The sequence below is a fragment of the Tauraco erythrolophus genome, chromosome 6 (assembly GCF_009769465.1).
Source record: "Tauraco erythrolophus isolate bTauEry1 chromosome 6, bTauEry1.pri, whole genome shotgun sequence".
Taxonomy (NCBI): domain Eukaryota; kingdom Metazoa; phylum Chordata; class Aves; order Musophagiformes; family Musophagidae; genus Tauraco; species Tauraco erythrolophus.
The window spans coordinates 14762300-14782558 of record NC_141470.1 but is presented as its reverse complement, the minus strand read 5'-3'; the positions used below and the strand labels follow the sequence as shown (position 1 = coordinate 14782558).

General features: G+C 41.1%; 1 protein-coding gene across 1 annotated transcript in view; it reads right to left on the bottom strand.

Annotated features, from left to right (window-relative positions):
* Positions 1-4421: 4421 nt before the first annotated feature.
* The window catches only part of TUB (TUB bipartite transcription factor), a 46658-nt gene continuing 30820 nt past the window's right edge, over positions 4422-20259 (bottom strand). Inside the window, exons 6-13 of the mRNA XM_086612870.1 lie at positions 17916-17987; positions 16855-16976; positions 15774-15965; positions 15097-15209; positions 11959-12073; positions 6511-6609; positions 5929-6100; positions 4422-4555 (exon numbers count right to left, since the gene is read on the bottom strand). Coding sequence (XP_086468996.1) covers positions 4422-4555; positions 5929-6100; positions 6511-6609; positions 11959-12073; positions 15097-15209; positions 15774-15965; positions 16855-16976; positions 17916-17987 — 1019 coding nt within the window. The remainder of the gene's footprint in view (positions 4556-5928; positions 6101-6510; positions 6610-11958; positions 12074-15096; positions 15210-15773; positions 15966-16854; positions 16977-17915; positions 17988-20259) is intronic.

The following is a 20259-nucleotide window of genomic DNA, read 5'->3' as shown; positions in this document are numbered from 1 at the left end:
TCTCTGCTTATTGAAAGTCCCTCCTTTTTTTCATCAAAAGGGAGCAAAAAACCCAGAAAGTTCAAATTGATGGCACTGGTTCACCATGCCTGAAAAAACTAGGTGTCACTCGACTCCACAATAATCTTTTTTGATCATGCAGCCACCAGATTTTATTACAGACCCCTTTTCACTAAATCTCTTCAGTTTTAGTACCTCATGAGGACAGCCAGCTGGGAACTCCAGCACTATTGTAAGGCAACTTGAATAGTGAGAGATTTGCCCCGTAATTATTACAAAACCATTCGCACAGACTTCTGAGCATCAGAACTTGTAACGATGGCCTACGACAATATGATTTTATGTGCCATATATTATCCTACAAAAGTAGTGATGTCTAGCTTCTAAAAAATAAACTCTATTTTAGGGCACCAACACACTTCAGTTCAAAAATATCACTTTCAACCTTTGGAAAAAGGAAAAATAAGGCAGCACTACAAAGGGAAACTGTCTAACAGTCTGCCTCCAGGCTTGGGGACAGTTCTGCTCACTGATTTGCAACCAATGGTTTGGAAACTCTGGTTACCGAATGTTTACTGAGAAAAATTCTGATTATATTTTAAGGAAGCTTTTTTATCTGCTACCTTTTAATGTGTTAATTTACTGTACTGAAAAGCCAAAGGGCCAAATTCAGCTGTCTGATAAGGCTTCTATTATAGGAGCGTCGCTGGATGTGCACCGAAGGCGTTATTCATCTGTGGAGAGATCACCGAGTAATATTGTCAAAATAAACACTTTTGAGTTGCACATCCTTGAAGAAAAGATAAAGGGATTGTGAAGAGAATGAGAAGGCATAGAGCATCAGAGATGAAGAAAATTAGATAACGGGCCAGGAAGAAACTGTTTGATGTAAACAGAGTGACAAGTTAGATGAAGAACTCTCATTAAAGCATGCAGTATTTGCCTGCAAGCAATTCAGGCAACGAATTTGTTTACAACTCTCTGCCAAAATCAACAGCAGATGCAAAAAAATCATCAATATTGGGATTTCAAATAATATTAAATCTACTGTATCCAAACACTCACTAGGACTATGTGAAGGAAATACACAGCTTGGTGCCATTCTATTCTTTGTCAGACTAAGTAAACAAGGTTGCACCCTGTTGCACATTGACATGCAGGCCCTGCAAAAGCTACTCCCAATATGAGTGTCCCACGAACGACTCCTTGGTTGCTTTAGTATGCATATATCTCTGAAAATATATACTGGTGCCAAGGTTTTATTGCTGGTGTGGAGAAAACTCGGATTTTGTGAGGACTGTGTAATCTCGGGAGTGACTGTAGGTTACAACAGAACCTGTTGTGACTTTACCAAATTAGGAAAACAAAATCTGGAGATGTGGTAGAAAACTCATGATACCACCTTGCATTGATATGTAGCATTGCCCTTCACCGGAAAGCGTCCATCAGAAATTATATAGAGGCTACATTAAAAGCAGTTGCTTCCTGAGCAGATGTTGACGGTCCTGTGAATCAAAAGAACCTTGCTCCAAACCAGTGGGGAATTAGGGTTTTGGCAAAGGCCACTAAGCACAAATCCTATTGTAACTGAACCAGATTTAATGAGCGCTCCTATTCCTCTTAGTCCCAGGTTAACATCCCCCTCTAGTGACCTCAACTTATGGTGGGGACTTTATTCCTCAGCAGCTTGTTGGCTGATGTCCCTGTACAGTTCTGTTAAGACGATGGGAATTTGAGTCACCGCTTTCCTCCTGGCATGCTTACAGGTTAAAAAAATACCTGGCTGGGAAGAACACGCAGTGAGAGTTACACAATGTGCTGGCAGCAAAACCGTCCCGAGCAGCTGAACTCTCGGCCTTTCCCCAGCCCCTCGTTCTCACCCTCGTGCAGGAGTTCACTGCACATGAGCTTCCTTTTTGTGCCAGTTCCCTGTGGGGCCATGATGCAAGTCAGACCATTGTTATGATCCGCGTTAAAAATAACCCTTCCTAAACCAGCTCCACTACTAGAGCCAACAGATTGTGTATCTGCACCGTAAGACAGCTCCTTTGACGCACTGTTGTGCACAGAAAGAGGCAGAAAACTGTGTCAGGTGCCACTTTCTCAGGCTTTAAAGAAAACGTATGGCTGGTGAGCCACAGAAATAAAGCCATGCAGATTCGACCACTCCCATGCTGCAGAGTTCTTGAAATCCACATCACACCTAAATACCAGCAGTGGGAATTCCTGTCTGGTTTTGCACTAGCCTAAACAAAAAATTCATTGGAGCTAGTTTTTAAAAGACTGACATAAGGTAACCAAAGGCTTAAGGGCCCTCTCTGTTAAAATCCAAAGTGAGATCATAGATGGGGATGTGAAGTGGTGGGAAACCACCAACTACAGGGGAAAACAAAGCATCCATGTGCAAAGCCTGAGTATCGTGCTGCAGCTCATGACTCACCATTTTGCTCATTCAGTGAGGGAGCTGACTGCTCATTTCTCTCAAACAAAAAGGGCCTTTCCATTTCACACCATTGTGTGGAAAGGCTTCTTGCAAAAAGATTTGAAAAAAATGACAGAACCCCCTGTTATTTAAAGATGACGTTTGACAGGCTGAGTCCATCAACAAGACACCGTTCAAAGCCAGCAGACTGTTTTCCATAGATTTTTAAAAAGATTAGAAAAAATGCTGGCAATTATTTATTTCCATCTCTTATCTGAAACTTCTTTGTCTCTACACTGGGAAGGAGACCTGAAGGCAAATGTGAAGAAGAGAGCGTGCTTCTTTTATTAGTTGAAATTACACAGTCCCAATGGCACAACTTCTCCCTATAGCCTGTCCCCTATAGTAAAAAAGGGGCTGATAGCTGTGAGACAAGCAGATTTGATCCCGTTTTCTCATTACACAATCTTTGGTTGTGCAATGCAAGAGTCTATAAAAAGGAGGACCTGAATACACACAGTATAAAATGCAGCCACTTCTTCACTCACATTTCAGGACCCTTCCGATGAACTCCACATCAATTCTATTACTTTGTGTGCCATTTAGGATAACATTGTACAGAAGAATGGCAGAAAGACTCGTTATTTTTAAAGGTGTTTTACAGTGTGCTTTCAGTTGCAGCTCTTGGCTTTTGAGATGTTGAGAAGAGAAAAGAATGGCTTGTTCTTTGCTTCTGTTTTGAAATGGATTTGTTTATGTATTCTAGATAAATCGGAAAAAAAAAAGAAACAAAAAAATCCACACTATTCTACGCTATTCTGTGTCCTGCCAGTGTCTCATTGGTATGCAGCATACACTAGATTTGCTTAGAAGGATTTAGCTCAGTAGCTGGCACGTTTACATTAGAGAACAACATACACAGTTTCAATCGATTTCAAGCGTTCCTACAATGGGAAATAAATATGAAAAGTGGTCGCTGCTGAAAGTTCAAAAAATGCAATCAACAAATTGTAAAATCGCAAAAGGCCAGACAGATTTAATAAAATATTTCCATTTACCTTCCTCAGCTTTACACAGCCTGTTCAAAATAATAAGATCCTCTGCAGAGAGCCTTTATCCAACTGTTTATATCACTTCATACAAAATATGTGTTTGAATTACCACAGCATTACAAGGATATAAATTCCCAACACGCGACATGCCAAACTCAACATAAGTTACGCTTTCTTGGCATCTAGACATTTTCCTTTTCCTTTTCCGCACTCCAAATACATTTTCGTTTGAAACAAATTAAAAAGCATGTAGATGTTAAAACATAATGACAGCTTAGAATTCAAGTGACTTGTGCAACATTATTTTGTGCTTTCTACGTCTTCATTTCCTCCTACTGCAATTAAAATTCATCATGCCCTTCTACATATAGAACAGCAATGCATCAAGTTCAGTCCAGTATAGGTTTTCAACCCTCAGACTTGGCTTTATGCTACACGAAATCCTTCCACATTCAAAAAAGTGCATCTTTTTTGTGATCTTTCTTTTACGTTGGATGATGTGAAGCTCTGATTAGTTGATGTAGGAATGCAACCTTGAGGTATGATTGCAGCCTCGTAATAATTCTTAAATGTAAAAAGAAATTTTTCGAGCGTGCACGCCCTTTCTGGATTTAAAAAAGACACCGTTATAATGGTGCTACTAGAGCCACGGTACTGTACATCATGGCACATCTCCATAACATAATCAAGGACATGACATAGAACTTCTATTTACAGAAACTTGATGCCACTTCCAGAAAAATATGACAGGAAAAAAAAGGAAAATTTTATTTCCTGAATGTCCTGAATTTTTAGAAGATTCCTTTTACTTTCTCTTCAGCAATAGAGTGGTCCTCCACAACTGTATTTTCCCTGACCTGTTTAGTATGGACCATAAGCGACATCAGCAGGAATTGAAAATCACATGGCAAACTGCTTCCTTTGAGAGGACGCTCACCCATGCCCCTTTACTCACAAGCCAGCTTGCTGTCAAAACTTGAAAGGGCAATAGCAAAGGCTTGTAGTGCGCACATTGGGTAGTTGTAGTCCATGGTGAACACATCCTCAGCCACGCGGCCAAACTGCATCACTATATAGTCAGCTGCAAGAAAGGTCATAAAAAGTGACAAAGTGTTATTTTTGTTTGCAGCCATTAATAAGCAAGTAAGCATCCAACATCATCCTCTGGCCCAGCTCAACAAAATACAAACAAAGCACGTTCACTCATCAAACTTTGCAACACGTATTCATGCAAGTGGGTGTGCTGATATCAGAGGGAGAAGCAAGGATAGGCTGAGTGAGAAACAGTTGTGTGATAAAGGATTAGAAGATTTGTTACTGTCTTCAAAAAAAAATACACAGATAAAAAGTGTTTTTTGCAAGCACAGAGAGCAAATTGCTTCTGTATAGAATGCTCAATCCTCTTACGTAGACCTAGCATCAAGTTTTGCATGTACCAAGAACCAGTTAATTCTATTCCTACTTAACTTCAGTCAAGTGGACAAGCAAGGATAATGAGAAAAAGCATGATTGTGATCTAGACCTACTCATGGATTTCTGGTTTATCATACTCAGAAATTCTTCCTCAACTTTTTTCCCTTTTGTACTCTTTGTCAGCAAAAGGAAATCTCAGCCTCATTCACAGTTTGAAATGTTTCATTGCAGAAACAAGTGTAATTGTTTTACCTTATAAAATGCAGCAAATGCATACACCAATGTTTCAAAGTCAGTGTTGCTCTCAGAGACTGGCACAGCCACTTTCACCAGTTTCCCACATTCCCTTGCAGTCTAAGGATGGCACTGGTGTAGCCCAGTGTGCTCCAGCACCTAGTGACTACACCTGTCTAAAGTGAGCGTAAAGCGAGGCAGGATCACTCCACTTGAGCACTTGTCTTTATCCCTGCTCCAACAACTGTACCTAAGCCTGAGAGAAGAGGGGGCTGTACGTTGCTGGCAGAAAGCAGCACATGGGCAAGGTCCTAGTGACGGTGAGGAAGGCAGACCCAGTGTTCTCAGGGTGGTCTGTAGGGCTAATGCCACAAAGAGCAGTAATGGCAGAGAGGATACACAGTGGGACAGGTCTAACTGCCACTGTCTCCAGCTGGGTCCAGAGTGAACAAAACCACCAAGGAAGGATTGTGCGACAAGTGCTTGAGCAGAGTGGTGCTGCCCCACGGTCCTGCCGTCTGGAAGTACCGCAGCTCTGAGAGCAGAAACGACTCTGAACTGTTGCTCAGCTCACAAGACAGGCAGCCAAGGGAGAAAACAAGATAAGCACATAGCAGAGTGACCTGTCTCAAGTGTGAACATTTAAACACCCAACCTCTATCAAAGTCGTGGCCACCAGGCAGAGCGGCATTAAGCTGGACCCACGTAACTAAATTAAACTCGCTCAGGTAACAACAGTAAGGGCAGAGTCACCGTCAGGCTCTGTATGCAGCACTGTTTCTACAAGTTACAGAGAGCTGTACTTACGATCATTATCATGAATAATTTGGAAGTTTTTCACTGAGGCCTGCGTGACTCGGCCATGGAAATTTAAAACATAGGACTGGGTGTCATCGTTCCAGACTGGTGTTTTGTTATGCAGCTCAATGACGCTCTCTGTATTTTTGTTCTGCCATCTTGCAAGAAGTGTCTCGTGTTCCTGCACACGGCACAGATAAACACTTCAGTTTAACACTCTCAAAAGTCAAAAAATAAATTAACACAAAAAACACATTCATAAATCCTAGCCCAAAGACTAAACTGCCACCCTCAACCCTCAAAACAAATCTAGGATTAAATAGAGAACTCTGAGTATCTTAATGTGAATGTGCATTCGAGTCCTTTCCACAGCTTGGAAAAGGTTAGTTGTACATTTTGTTATCAAAATACATTATTATTTGTAGTGCTTTTGTGAGTCACAAAACTAGTCACACATCCCATTGTTCTGCAATTGTTCAAATACTGTTTTTTTTTAACCTCTAAACCTTCAGAAATGCAAAAAAAAAAAACCCAACTCTAACTGAAAAAGAATTCAAATAATTTTTATTGTTGACTGATGGTATGACTTACATTTCGTGGCCTAATGGAAACTCTTTCGTGGTCCATATTCATTCCTGGTATGATCACACTCATTTTACGAGGTCCTTTAAACCCCAAGACATTTGTTTCCTAAAAACATTTAGAAAAGAGTTCATCATGTTCTGTATTCTTAAAGTTAATTTCTTCAACAGAGAGGCACAGTGGCAGCCCAAGGAACTTATTTGTTACTCAACTCAAAAAACGTCTTGGAACTCCTACCTTGACTGGCACTGTCAAGCATTCTAGCTTTGTCTTAGAAGCTCCAACAACAGGAAAAATGGAAATAGAGAGGTTTCCAAAAACACTCCTAGCATTGGCTGCCAGCAACCTTAATACAATTTAGAAAAAAAAAAAAAAATCCCTTTGTTAAAAAAGGATATGAACTAACCAGATTGCTTGGCTACTGCTAGATCCCAAAATAAAGTAGTTTTAATTTAAAAATCATAAAATGCAGTCACACATTTTGATGAGAGACAGAATTAAATATATGGGACCAACTCCATTTATTCCAGAGCCAGGACAAAAGCAAACAAGAAGAAGCTGCCAGTAAGAGCATCTGTTACCAGTGCTGTGGTTTTCAAAGTCTTCAGATATGTTATGCTTAGAGAAGAGCATGGTAAAAACCATACATATTAGCATGAATGCAAATTTTTGAGCTATGATGGGAGAGTAAAGAAATAACATGGGCAGCAAAACCAAATCTGTGGAAAATACAAGCTCTTCCATTAAATATGATTTGATGCCTTTCTGACCAGCTTTCACAAAAGTGCTCCAGTATTGCACTATCATAGAATCATAGAATGGTTAGGGTTGGAAGGGACCTTAAAGATCATCTAGTTCCAACCCCCCTGCCATGGGCAGGGAAACCCTCCACTACACCAGGTTGCCCAAAGCCTCATCCAACCTGGCCTTGAATCCTCTAAAAACACAACCATTAAAATCTAAATAGGCCTGAAGTCTTCTTTATCTGAGGCTTTTTTTTTTTTTCCACTGAAGCAACTAGGGTCAGGTATTTCAGTAAGTCATTATCTACTTTTGAAATAGAAAAAAAAAAGGGCGATATTTTCCAATCCACTCAGTAAAACCCAATTGCCTATTTTAGCATTAACTCCAGTAAATGAAACAGTGACACCTCTGAGAGTCCATCTCCTCATGTTTTGTGCTACTTTTTTTTTTTCCTTTCTCCTGGTCATGTGCATTTTTTCCCCTCTGCCTTTCCCAAGTGAAAGGCTGTGGACACACTCTAAGGAATATCAGGAAGGAAATTCCCATTGGCGCTGTTCCCAGCAATGTACCACAAGATGCCAAGAACTAGACACTCCCAGGCTCCAGCTGCTGTGGCTCTACCACTGGGACGTTCAGAAGTGACATACTCAGATGTCTCAGCTTTTATATATTTAATTAGATTGTCCTGATTTTAAGGAACATCAAACTTTTTAAAATCTCTCTACTTTTGCAAGTAAAACTCCACACATCTCAACTCACTAGAAATATCTGAAAACATCCGCCTAAAATTTACTTGTGCAGCAGTTTTGTCATCCATCAGACCTTTGAAATAACTTTGGTTATTTCAGCAAACCACCTAGAGATTTTACACAACTCATTAGAGATTTTCATGCATGCAAAAAAAATTCACTGAGTTATTTTACTGTATACTCTTGAAGCAATCCAGGTATATTCAAATACCTTCCTAACTACATACATTAATGGGAAGATTCTACCTCTTTTTGGAATCATTTATGTCATGGCCTTTGGCAGAGTAAACCAATGTTTTAAGTTCACTTGGAAGCATATACTTGGTTTTGCATCATGGTGAGACTCAAACTAAAAAGACTGTCAGCACATTTTATAAGCAGGAGAGACTCAGCACAGCAGAAGAGAATTTCTAAGAAAATATTCATGCTTATGCTTATTTTCCACCAACTACTGACAATTTTGGTCTTCTCTGCAATGCTTTACAAACTCTTTTTCTCATCAAGCTGCAGTCCTGATACAAACAATTAATTTAGATGCTGACTGGTTGAAGACATTGTTCAAGGTAAAATTAAATAATAGCACCAAACCACCTCCCTCCCAACAAGCAGTATTATCACTCTGAAAAAACAGACTATATTCTTTGGATTTACTCCGAAACGCTAAAATCTATACTCCTGCCAAATGATATGGGGATGGTTTCTAGTTGCACATTATATCAATCACCAATATATCAAACATTTTATTGGCAAATGCTATCCTTCCGCTAAAATCAAGGAACAGAATTGAAATTCTACAAACATGGAATACATGAGGAAAACAGTAGGGACAAAAGAGGAGCTTTAATTAAAAAGCAGGTAGCTTCCCATCTACCTGTATCCAAATGAAATTAATTCCCCTTATCTCCCATCTCATTCCCTCCTTCTCTTTTATTTCCCTCCTCCACTATTTTGTGTGTGTAAATTCAAGACCACAAATGGCATTATTAGGGGAACATAGGCCAAATTCTGATTTCACATCATTTTAATGCCACTGACGGTCTAGTTTCACGGCTCCAAGTAAGGATTGTTAGCTGTAAGAGCTCTGTTGACTCAGCCAGCACATCACTGATTTAAACCAGCCATGGACTTGCCCCAGCATTGCTCAGAAGCTGTGCTCTGCCTTAGCCCAGTCAGTAAGCTGTCCTGCGAGCACGTGTCACAATGAACTGGACGGAAAGAACACAGAGCCTCTCTCCAGGGTTGCTTTTAAAATCTTACACACTTTCATAAAATGATGTAAGCATTTCTCTATGGTGGCAATAGCTGCCATGATAAAAACTGCGAGGCATATATCCCAACAGCTCCCAGGAGATTCCCGATTTAATTACCCTGATTCTTCTTCAGCCACTTCCCTTCCTGGGCTTGCTTCACACAGCTGTGCCCTGTCCTTAACATATCCTGTAGAAACTATCATTCCATTGAAAGCCCAAACCACAGAACCCACTACTCCGGAGCACAATGCAAGTGATTGAGGCTCAAGTAGAAACATGTCCTTTTATTGCTTTCATGGACCTGAGTCCCACCTCCAAATACCAGCTGAGCTCCCTACCTGCAGAATCTGATGCAAACTGAGTTATAAGATACTACGGATATAAAGGAATCCAGCACAGAAAATCCTGGTACAAATGGTACAGTTACACCTCCCTGCTTCTCCATAAATTTTGCCAAGCGATTCTGAAATCAGCCATTAGGTGCTGCTGCAGGTTTATTAACATGCTGGCCTGCCATCAGCAGCCAGCGTAAAAACGGTTAACGGCACCCAATAAAACTCGCTCCTTGCACTAACTTTATTCCTGTTGCTTGAAACATGCCTCAAGGTGAGATCCACAATGAGGGTTCCCAACACGTTTATCCCACTGTAAACAACCGCTGCATCACCAGCTTCTGCCTGTAGAAACCAGACCTGGAGATGATTCAGCAGGTCAGGCTCAGTACGTTGGTGGAAGCAGCTCTTGCTCTCCGGATGGGTACTTGATCGGATGAGCTGAGAGACAGAGAGAGGCATAGTGGTGCTTTCAAAGCATTGTTTATTATAGTTTTTACTGCAGGAAAAATCTCGAGGCAGGAATGAAAAGGTTGCCTTAGGACAAGGGTGTTTCAGGAGTGCTCTTTCTGGCATTTTTTTCTGTGGTTCTGCTGCAGCCAGGATCAATTAATCTCACTTTAGTAAACCTGGCTAGTAATAAAATATCATACCAATTTCCTTTCATCCCCTGGCCATAGCACACCTGCAAGCCTGCTGCCTTTCTCCACGAGTATCAAAATATCAATGGAACGAGTCATTTTCTTATACAAATGTATAAGTTCTAAACTGCTGGTCTCAAAAAAGACATATAAAAGCAGCTTATCTTAGCCACATTCTCGAAACAGTGGCCATGTTTCTGTTCTTTCCAATGCTCACACTTCTAATTACCTCTGCTGACTGCAACTGAGTATTTTATTTGGTAATGTTAATGGTTCAAATGTCATGGTTGTTGACTTATACAAGCAATACCTAGATTTTTTTTAATATATAACTTTTTTTAAAACTATTTTTTGTTTTCTCCTTGTATGACAAGTTTGCACCAGAAGACTAGTTCCCCTAGCTCCAGGGAATGCCCTCCTATATAAACCAGTAAAATCACCTTTTATTAAACACATAAGTTCTCCTAGGTTCCTACTGAAACTTCAGTCAAACTGACATCAAACTTGTTAAACTTTTTTGTTTAACTTTCTTGTTAAATCCTGTTAGCTGGATCTTCTGAAATTCTCAGAGAGTTTCACATCCAACAGGAACGGAGGGATATGTGTGCGTGTCTGTCTGTCTGCAATGGTAGGCCACGTGCCTGAATAATAGCACATGCGAACACACACACTGTTTATACTATTTTCCCAGAAAAACTACATCCTAAGCAGCAGGAAAAGAACACACTAGCAGTTAATACTGCCATTCCTCAGTGTTTTCAGCACTTTGCAAGGAAAGGATGGTTCTCTGCTTTCCTTTTGAGGTGCCAGAAGCTTCCAGGCGCATTCCTCCCCGCATCCTAAAGCTGACCTTTCCAGGAGCACATTCTGTGCATACACAGGGTCTATGCTGGGATGGCTGGACCTCGATCTGACAGAGCTCCAGGCATCCTTACTTAGAGCTTGGAAGGAACTTTTCAGAAAAGTGGGGTTTGGATATTTTCATCAGAAATTATTGATTTGTGAAAACAGAAAACTTTCTGTAGCAGTGCATGTAAGTATTTTGACTGGAAGAGTTTCTTAGGGACAGAGATTTCTGGACAGAAAGAATACTGTCATCAAAACAATAGTCATGAACTTAGTCATCCAGCAATCATGAAGCAACAGCAACTGTGCTTCAAGTCTTGATTGCCAGCATTGCCCCTGAAAAATGCTATTCACTGTCCTATAAAAAAGCTGGTTTCTCTCGCTTAATTGAGTTCTGGATTTTGTTTGGGGTTTGCTTGGGTTTTTTCCTGGTAAAAAGGAGTTTTCGAGTTTTTGTCCCAGTCTCTCAGCCACTGCTGCAGACCTAGCCGTCCAGCTACCTGTGTTGTGGATCAGAGAGGCCTCCTCCAAAACACCATTAGAAAAGATCATACTTCAGTGCAATGATTCCATGTGCACAACCCTTTCCAGTTCAGGAGGCTCCCTTGGATGGTGCCTGCAGGCTGTGAAGCATCCTACCCCTTCCAGAGGGTTACGTAAAAGCTCCAACACCCTCTGACCAAAAGTGCGAACTGGGCAACCTGGTTCTGTGCACAACGTTTTTCACCTCTACTTTCCACTGAATTTCCCAGTTTCTCCAGTGAAGATCAGCTGTTTGATTACATCAAAGTATGAATACTGATTTACATAATCATAAGTGAGAAGGAAATTCAGTGTGCTCTTTCAGAAACTGAACTGCCCTTTCTTGTATATTTTGCCTGTGAGCAGTACTTACGTAACAAATAGCAGCTAGCTCCTGACGCAGGATACTCGCCTCCAGGCTTGATGTTGTTTTCATTGGATTTACTCCATTGTCATAAACTGTAAACTTAGTTCCCATAAGATTTGATCTATCAAAAAAAAAAAAAAATGGAAAATCCAATTACCACTTGACAGTAATGCTGCCCAAGACATCTATCCTTTACTGCATTGTAGCCTCAAAGGAAGGACAGATAATACAGAATACAACTAGTTGTTAATGCTAATCCCAACTACATAGCAACTCCTGGATTGAAGGTCATAACAAAAATGTAAAGGCACAGTACAGCAGAGTATACTAAAGGTCCCTTATTACGCTGGACACTTCTCATGGCATCTTGCAAACTAGTAAATTCAAGAAAACAATAAGGAAACACTCAGGTGGGGTTTTGTTTGTCTGCTGGGGTTTTAAAATATGTTTACTTTGTACAAAATTATCCGCTTTCTTACTTGACTACTAACTCTATTAGAATACACAGAGTGATTTTTATAAAGTTATAAGTAAGGGAAGAATATAGGTCTGCTGTCAGAGGACGTAGGGAGGCAACTAGGAAAGCTAAGACCTCCTTGGAATTAAACCTTGCAAGAAAGGTCAATGACAACAGAAAGGGCTTCTTCAAATACATTGCAGATAAAACTAACACTAGAGGCAATGTAGGCCCACTGGTGAATGAGGAGGGTGCCCTGGTGACAGAGGATAAGAAGAAGGCAGAGTTACTGAATGCCATCTTTGCCTCAGTCTATACTGCTGGAGGCTATCCTGATGAGCCCCAGAACCCTGAGGCTCCTGAGGAAGTCAGAATAGAGGAGGGGTCTACCTTGGTTAATGAGGACTTAGTTAGGGACCAGTTAAGCAACCTGGCCATCCATAAATCCATGGGTTCTGATGGGATGCACTCGTGGGTGCTGAGGGAGCTGGCGGACGTCATTGCCAGACCACTCGCCATCATCTTTGCTAAATCATGGGGAACGGGAGAGGTGCCTGAGGACTGGAGGAAAGCAAATGTCACTCTGGTCTTCAAAAAGGGCAAGAAGGAAGACCCAGGTAACTATAGACCGGTCAGCCTCACCTCCATCCCGGGAAGGATAATGGAACAACTTATCCTTGGTGCTGTCTCTAGGCATATCAAGGATAAGAGGGTCATTAGGGGCAGTCAACATGGCTTCACTAAGGGGAAGTCGTGCTTGACAAACCTGATAGCCTTTTATGAGGACATCACCCAGTGGGCGGATGATGGTAGAGCAGTGGATGTGGTCTATCTTGACTTCTGTAAAGCATTTGACACAGTCTCCCACGGCATCCTCATAGCTAAACTGAGGAAGTGGGGTCTGGATGATTGGATAGTGAGGTGGATTGTGAACTGGCTGAAGGATAGAAGCCAGAGAGTAATGGTCAATGGGACAGAGTCCAGTTGGAGGCCTGTATCCAGTGGAGTCCCCTCAAGTGTCAGTACTGGGACCTGTATTGTTCAACATATTCATCAATGACTTGGGTGAGGGAATAGAGTGCACAGTCAGCAAGTTTGCTGATGACACTAAACTGAGAGGAGTGGCTGACACACCTGAAGGCTGTGCTGCCATTCAGAGAGACCTGGACAGGCTGGAGAGTTGGGCGGGGAGAAACTTAATGAAATACAACAAGGGCAAGTGTAGAGTCTTGCATCTGGGTAAGAACAACCCCATGTACCAGTACAAGTTGGGGACTGAACTGCTGGGGAGCAGCACAGAGGAAAGGGACCTGGGGGTCCTGGTGGACAGCAGGATGACCATGAGCCACCAATGTGCCTTTGTGGCCAAGAAGGCCAATGGCATCCTGGGGTGTATTAGAAGGGGTGTGGTTAGTAGGTCGAGAGAGGTTCTCCTCCCCCTCTCCTCTGCCCTGGTGAGGCCGCATCTGGAATATTGTGTCCAGTTCTGGGCCACTCAGTTCAAGAAGGACAAGGAGCTGTTTGAGAGAGTCCAGTGCAGGGCCACAAAGATTATTAAGGGAGTGGAGCATCTCCCTCATGAGGAAAGGCTGAGGGAGCTGGGTCTCTTTAGCTTGGAGAAGAGAAGACTGAGGGGGGCCTCATTAATGTTTATAAATATGTAAAGGGTGACTGTCATGAGGATGGAGCCAGGCTCTTCTCACTGGCATCCAATGATAGGACAAGGGGAAATGGATATAAGCTGGAACATAGGAGGTTCCGCTTAAACATGAGGAAGAACTTCTTCCCAGTAAGGGTAACAGAACACTGGAACAGGCTGCCCAGAGAGGTTGAGGAGTCACCTTCTCTGGAGATGTTCAAAACCCGCCTGGACACGTTCATGTGCTGTCTGATCTAGGTGGTCCTGCACAGGCAGGGGGACTGGACTAGATGATCCTTTGAGGTCCCTTCCAATCTCTAACATTCTGTGATTCTGTGATTCTGTGATAAGTAAGATCAGTCTTTCCTATTTAAATTGAAAGAACATCAAGGAGTGCAAAACACAAATTAGAACATACTAAACCCACATTATCCTCATTCTGTGTTTGCACTGCAATAAATAGCGCATGAAGTTCCGAGATCCACACAGACAAATGGCAATTAGCAGCACAGTCCCTTTCCTCAGGCACAGACGATCTAAACATACATCGAGAGGCTCCACGTAGGCATCAACAACAGATTGATGTATGATGGGGTGACAGACAGAAACAAAACAAGTGGTTCTGAAAGAATTCCAGTACTTGTAAAGAACTCTAATTAAGATCTTAAGACATAGGTGAAACCAAAGAGATTTTCAGATTGTCTAACAGACAGAACTTCCATTTCAAGGTATTTATATCAATACAGGTTAGACACAATCTACTCATGCAATTCTGAAAATCCCATTAAGGTAAGTTGTGCCCATACGCCCTTGAGAATTTGGCCTTTGAGCATTTAAGAGCGTCAGTCTTGCTGACTTGTAATAAAATGGATCTTGTAAAGTACCTGAGATGTTTTGAAAACATGCCTTGGATACTGCTGAACTTTAAGACTATTATCACATACGAAATCAAGCTTCTAATTAAGAAGTCATAGTGACTTATAGACTTCTTAATTTGAAATAAACTTTATATTATATAAAGAAAATTCTTAGATGTATCAGTGTTTACCTCAGTTTTCCAATAAAACTCTCTCCACCCCGAGACAGGTCAGTTGGGTCTATGGAGATGAGGTAATTAGAGGTTTTACTCTTCTTTCGTTTCCTTCCAGCTAACAGAAACACCTAAGCAGTACAAAAAACACATTCTAGAATGCCAAAGGGGTTAGTACACACCACCTCCCGCTTTGATATACGTAAACCATAGGAAATTCTTCTGTCTTCCAGCATCATTACTGAAGTAACAGAAGGTCTCCTGGGACTTAGCAAAACCAGATAAAAATCTGGAAAGGAAAAGTGACTTCTCAACCACTCAGTCTGTTATTTATGGTTTAAATAATTAAATTTGATCTATTTGGTTAAATGCTTCATTCTAAGATGCTCTGAGTCTTCCAGATGAATTGAAAATAGATGCTTTTCAGGCCAAAGAATGCAGTGGCCCAACTCCTGACTGTCACATAAAGGTGCCATGCATGGATTGTTTAAGGCCAAAGATTAGACACAGGAAGAAAGGCAGTACAACAAAGTGAAACTACTGTTTGCTTTTGGAAGATTGTAGGGCAGATCTCAGTGAAAATAGATTTTACATATAAGACTATACTTTCTTTGTAAGACTTCTTCAGATTTTTAATTTATTTTTTTTTTTTATATTCAGATGCAACTGGTATGCCATTCCAGTTATTTTATGACCTTTTTACCATGCTCCCTTTCCAAGTGGAGGTAATAAGTAGGGTACATCCCTCGGTCCATTCCCTTCTTGTCTCTTGTGATTCTGCATTTGACGGTGACACCCTGTGGAGCAGGTCTTACAGAAAATTCCTCCAGGTCATCAACATCTACGAGAGGCTCATTTGTGGAAGGACTTGGGGCTGAGGCCGTTTCCTAAAACAGTAAGCAAAACTCAGATTTCCTCGACTTTGATTTACAAGGTTATAAGTACAAAGGAATGAAATTCGATGGAAGCCGCATTTAAAAAAAAATAAATATAAAGGACATATTGTCTTCCCCGTTCTGATTCCTCAGCAGTCTTGAAGGCAGCTTATCAAGCTAAGGATCACTCCTCATTCAACTGCTCAAGCTCTTGGCTACCAAAGCCCCAGGGAGCAGTTCTGTGTGCCGCTGATGCTCAGCGTACAGACACACCTGGCACAGCAGAACAGGGTGGCTGCACAAGCAGAGTGCTGTAATGTTACAACACCAACGCTGGCTCACACCGTCCCATCTCACCACACTTCTCTTCAGAAAGGCTATACCCAAGGACAGTGATGCTCTTTGATGAAAGGAGAAATGGGATGGGGACAGACATTTTAAGCTAGATAGAAATATAACAGAGATGAGCAGTCAGTGCAGTATATAAAAGAGTGGGTCGCCATCAACAGGTTTAGCAAGAACTTGCGATTTAGAATATTTGAACAAGCCAAAGTCTTATTTTATGTTTGGATGGTAGCAGTGAGAACAGGGTGGGAAAACGCTCAGAAACAGGCAATAAAAACAAAAGATCCTTCTGAGCACCTGCAAGAGGCAGAAAGATAAATATTTACTGTTTACCTTTCTCTTCATTCAAGTTCAGAAAATATTTGCTATTCTTTTCTCCAAGTCATTACTTTCATTGCTTGCTCCTGTGAACCCTGAGAGCTATCACAGTGAATCACCTTGGAGATACTCTAGTGCATATTAAAAACAAAACAAGAAAGCCAGGCCTATCCTGACTGCACCCTGAAATCACGCACATAGCAGCCTGCGTGCTCCTTCTTCGGCACTCACCCCTTACCTTATTGGATTTCTTGCTTGTGGCAGAACCAGGACGGGTGTTACTGTTTAACTGTGAAGAACTGGAGCTGTCTTCATCTTCCTCATCCTCTTCCTCATCAAAATTCATGCTGCTTGAAATGCCTGAGGAGAAAGCAGTGCACTTATATGAAATACTAATACATTAAAGCTGTCCAAACTTGCTGTAAAACATCACTTATTATACTGTTGCACCCTAAGGCTCACAGGTGAGAAAGGGGGTGTGTGAGCAGGGTTCACTGTGCGAGGCAACGTACAAATACGTGGGTGAGACTGTACCTGCCCTGAGAAGCCAAAACTTTTCAGCAAATAAGAAAGCAAATATCATGGTTTCCATTCCATAGAGAGGATTGAGTTACCCAGTGATACAACATCCAGTTAGGAATTAAATTCAGATCCTCTTAATCCAATCAAGTACTTCAAACACAAAACAAAATCTTAAACCTGAAATTGGAATTGAGTGGACAACCTATCACAGCCATTTGGAAACCTTAACAATTAAAATACGAGCCCTTCTACAGCACACGTTTAACTGTTCCTATGTGATCTGACGAAGAGCAGATCTTAGACTGAGAAGAAACATTCACATCAAAGAAATGTTCTCATGCATATTTATTTAATGTAAAATACAGTATCAGTCCAGGCCAACAGAGCTCCTTTACAGCACTTAAAAATGTGACTTTACAAGAATTCAAAACCTCAGGCTTTTCAAAGGGAAACAAAACTTGGAACATCAAATAGGACTCAGCAGCAGAAAGCATCAATGCTGGGTCATTTGCCAGACCTAGTTTTTCAAGGAGTATCATGCAGATAAAGCCATCCTGTGCTCGGGTTCAAACTTTAAGTTCCACATACTAGAGGCTAACTACACAATATTTTTTCCTAAAAAAAAAAAAAAGAAAGAAAGAAAGAAAGAAAGAAAGAAAAAATATGTGGTCCAGAATTTCCACTATTGGTAAGTCCAATGCAGAAGGATAACTGAAATGCAAAGATTTCCAGAGCCAAGCAGCACAGGCATAATTAACTTTTTCCTTCTGTACTTACCAGGAACATGATCCAGGGCGACAAGACTGGATTGGGAGGTGGAAGAGGACCAGGATGTATTTGCATGGGGATCTGGGAAAGGAAAAAATCCAAGGGCTTGATTCCACAAACCCTTAATTGACTGAACAAGCCTAATTTGCCAACAGGTCTAAAGGCGTACTGGATGGGGCCATAATGCTGCTGCCAGAATTCCTAATTACGGATATTTTATCTTCCTGCACAATCAAATTCACCTTCTACCTGCTTATATACCTGCTGTCACCTTTTTTTTTAATACTTTGATTAAAGTCAAAAAGACCTGGATCACAGAGCTGAAGCTTCAGAAAATATCATCCATGCTGAACGGATGTGCCACAAACCCTTCTGTGCACAATGTTCCCTGCATGGTAGGTTTTTGGCCTACTTTTGAATTTTAACACAGCAAAAAATAAAACTGATCAATGCAAGTGATTCTCAGGCTCTCTAAAATGTTCTTCTGGGACTTCCAGGGATACACATAGAGACTTTCACGTAGCTTTGTCTTTTGGAATGTGAGCTTGGTCTGCAACAAGTAGAGACTGAACCAAACTAATGTACAGAAATATAAACATCAGAGATAGTATCAGTAATAGTTTTCTTCAGTTCAAATTTTGGAATGGAATGAAAAAAAAAAAGACACCAAAAAAAGTACTTAAATACTTTTTACGTTATTGCTGCTTCCAGTAACTTCAATGTATAACCCTTTAAAATAGCTTTTGACACCAGATACATATCGGGTAATGAAACACCACCAGAGTAGTAAGAGTAAGTGTATAAAAATAAAACAGAAGCATATGCAATGCTAGTATTCCATTCAGCTGCACAATGAATGGTCTCATTATTCACTTCTTCAGTTCTCCCAATCTGGACATACACCACGCAGCACGACAGCAAAAAGTTTCAATAGGATGTGGTTATGCAAGGGAGGCCTGAGTTCATAGGTCAACAGATTATTTTCAAAGCCTGTAGGACTCACTCATTATTAATCACACACTCATTAATCACAAGCATTATTTCTTAATAATGACAACCACGCTCTAGTCAAATATGCATGGGTAATAGAGACAGTCCATCTCCTCAGCTGGCAGCTGTGCAATAAAGCCATACTTGAATATGCACAGATGCAATGCATTTATTTCTACATCTGTGCTCACTATTTCACCACCAGTATTTTGATGGTGAAAATTCCATGCCAGCTTTCGAAAAGTCTGTGCTTGACCTATGGGGAAGAATGCTTCAGAGAGCTCCTGTTTTGTTTTTGAACCTCAAAATCAAACCTACTCCTTCCCTAAATCTCAAAACAGTTGTCATCTCAGGTAGCAAAGAACAACTAAGACCAAATTGCTTGTTCCAAGTCTTTACAGAGGCATACAGGAAACTGATAACTGTGAAGACTAAATATTAGTTATTCAGTGTTAAAACTTAAGGAAGTCTGGCTCTGTCCTAGTGACTCATTTGCCAGAGAGAAACTCTACATATTAAGTCTTCTGAAATCAAAAGGATGAATATTTCCTGTAGGAAGAAAATGATTCTAGTACGGCAATTTCCAACAGATGGAGAAATGAAACATTTGGTATTTTCTTGCAAGCGGCATACTCTTTTCACGTTCAGGTAGCCTATAGCCTCTGGTAACAGAACTTGACTTCCTGGGGAAGCAGAGACACGTGCTGAGAGAGGCTCCTCTCCACAAAGTTAGTTATCAAAGAGCAGAATGGGCACAAATCAGGGCTACGCAAATCTGATGGTACTCAGCGTTTCCCGTTAGGCCAGTTAGCATTTATCTCTGTGTTCTTCTCCTTTTGCTCTTATTCCACGCAAGAGAAGGACTGACGGGAGACAGCAATTCTAAACGAATTCAGATCCACGGGGACATGCCAGTAAGGACATGCCACAAGGAGTCAAGTGGCAGTGGGGATCCACATGAAAAACCCTAACTCTACATAAAGCTTCCCACGAATACTGAGATACTCAAAACTTTCTAACAAGCCTTCTCTGCTGTTATCAAGTGGCAAGCCATACACGCATGGTAAAAATATTTTATGGAGATGCTGCTAGTTGCAGACTTGTCTTAATACCTTCCTTGTGTCTCACAGAGTATACTGTTGTTAATAAAAATTAGTAAATCTCAGCACTCTCATTTAAAAAAAAGTGCCCCCCGCCCCGACTTCAAGCATACTGGTGGTCCACTCTCAGCAGTGTCTGTTCTGATCAGGAGTGTACTCAGACCCGCACAAAAAAAAAGGTTGTATCATATATTTAAGAATATGAAGCAACAAAGCAAAACAAAATCAAATAAAAAAATAATGCACCCACTGCTTCTATTAAA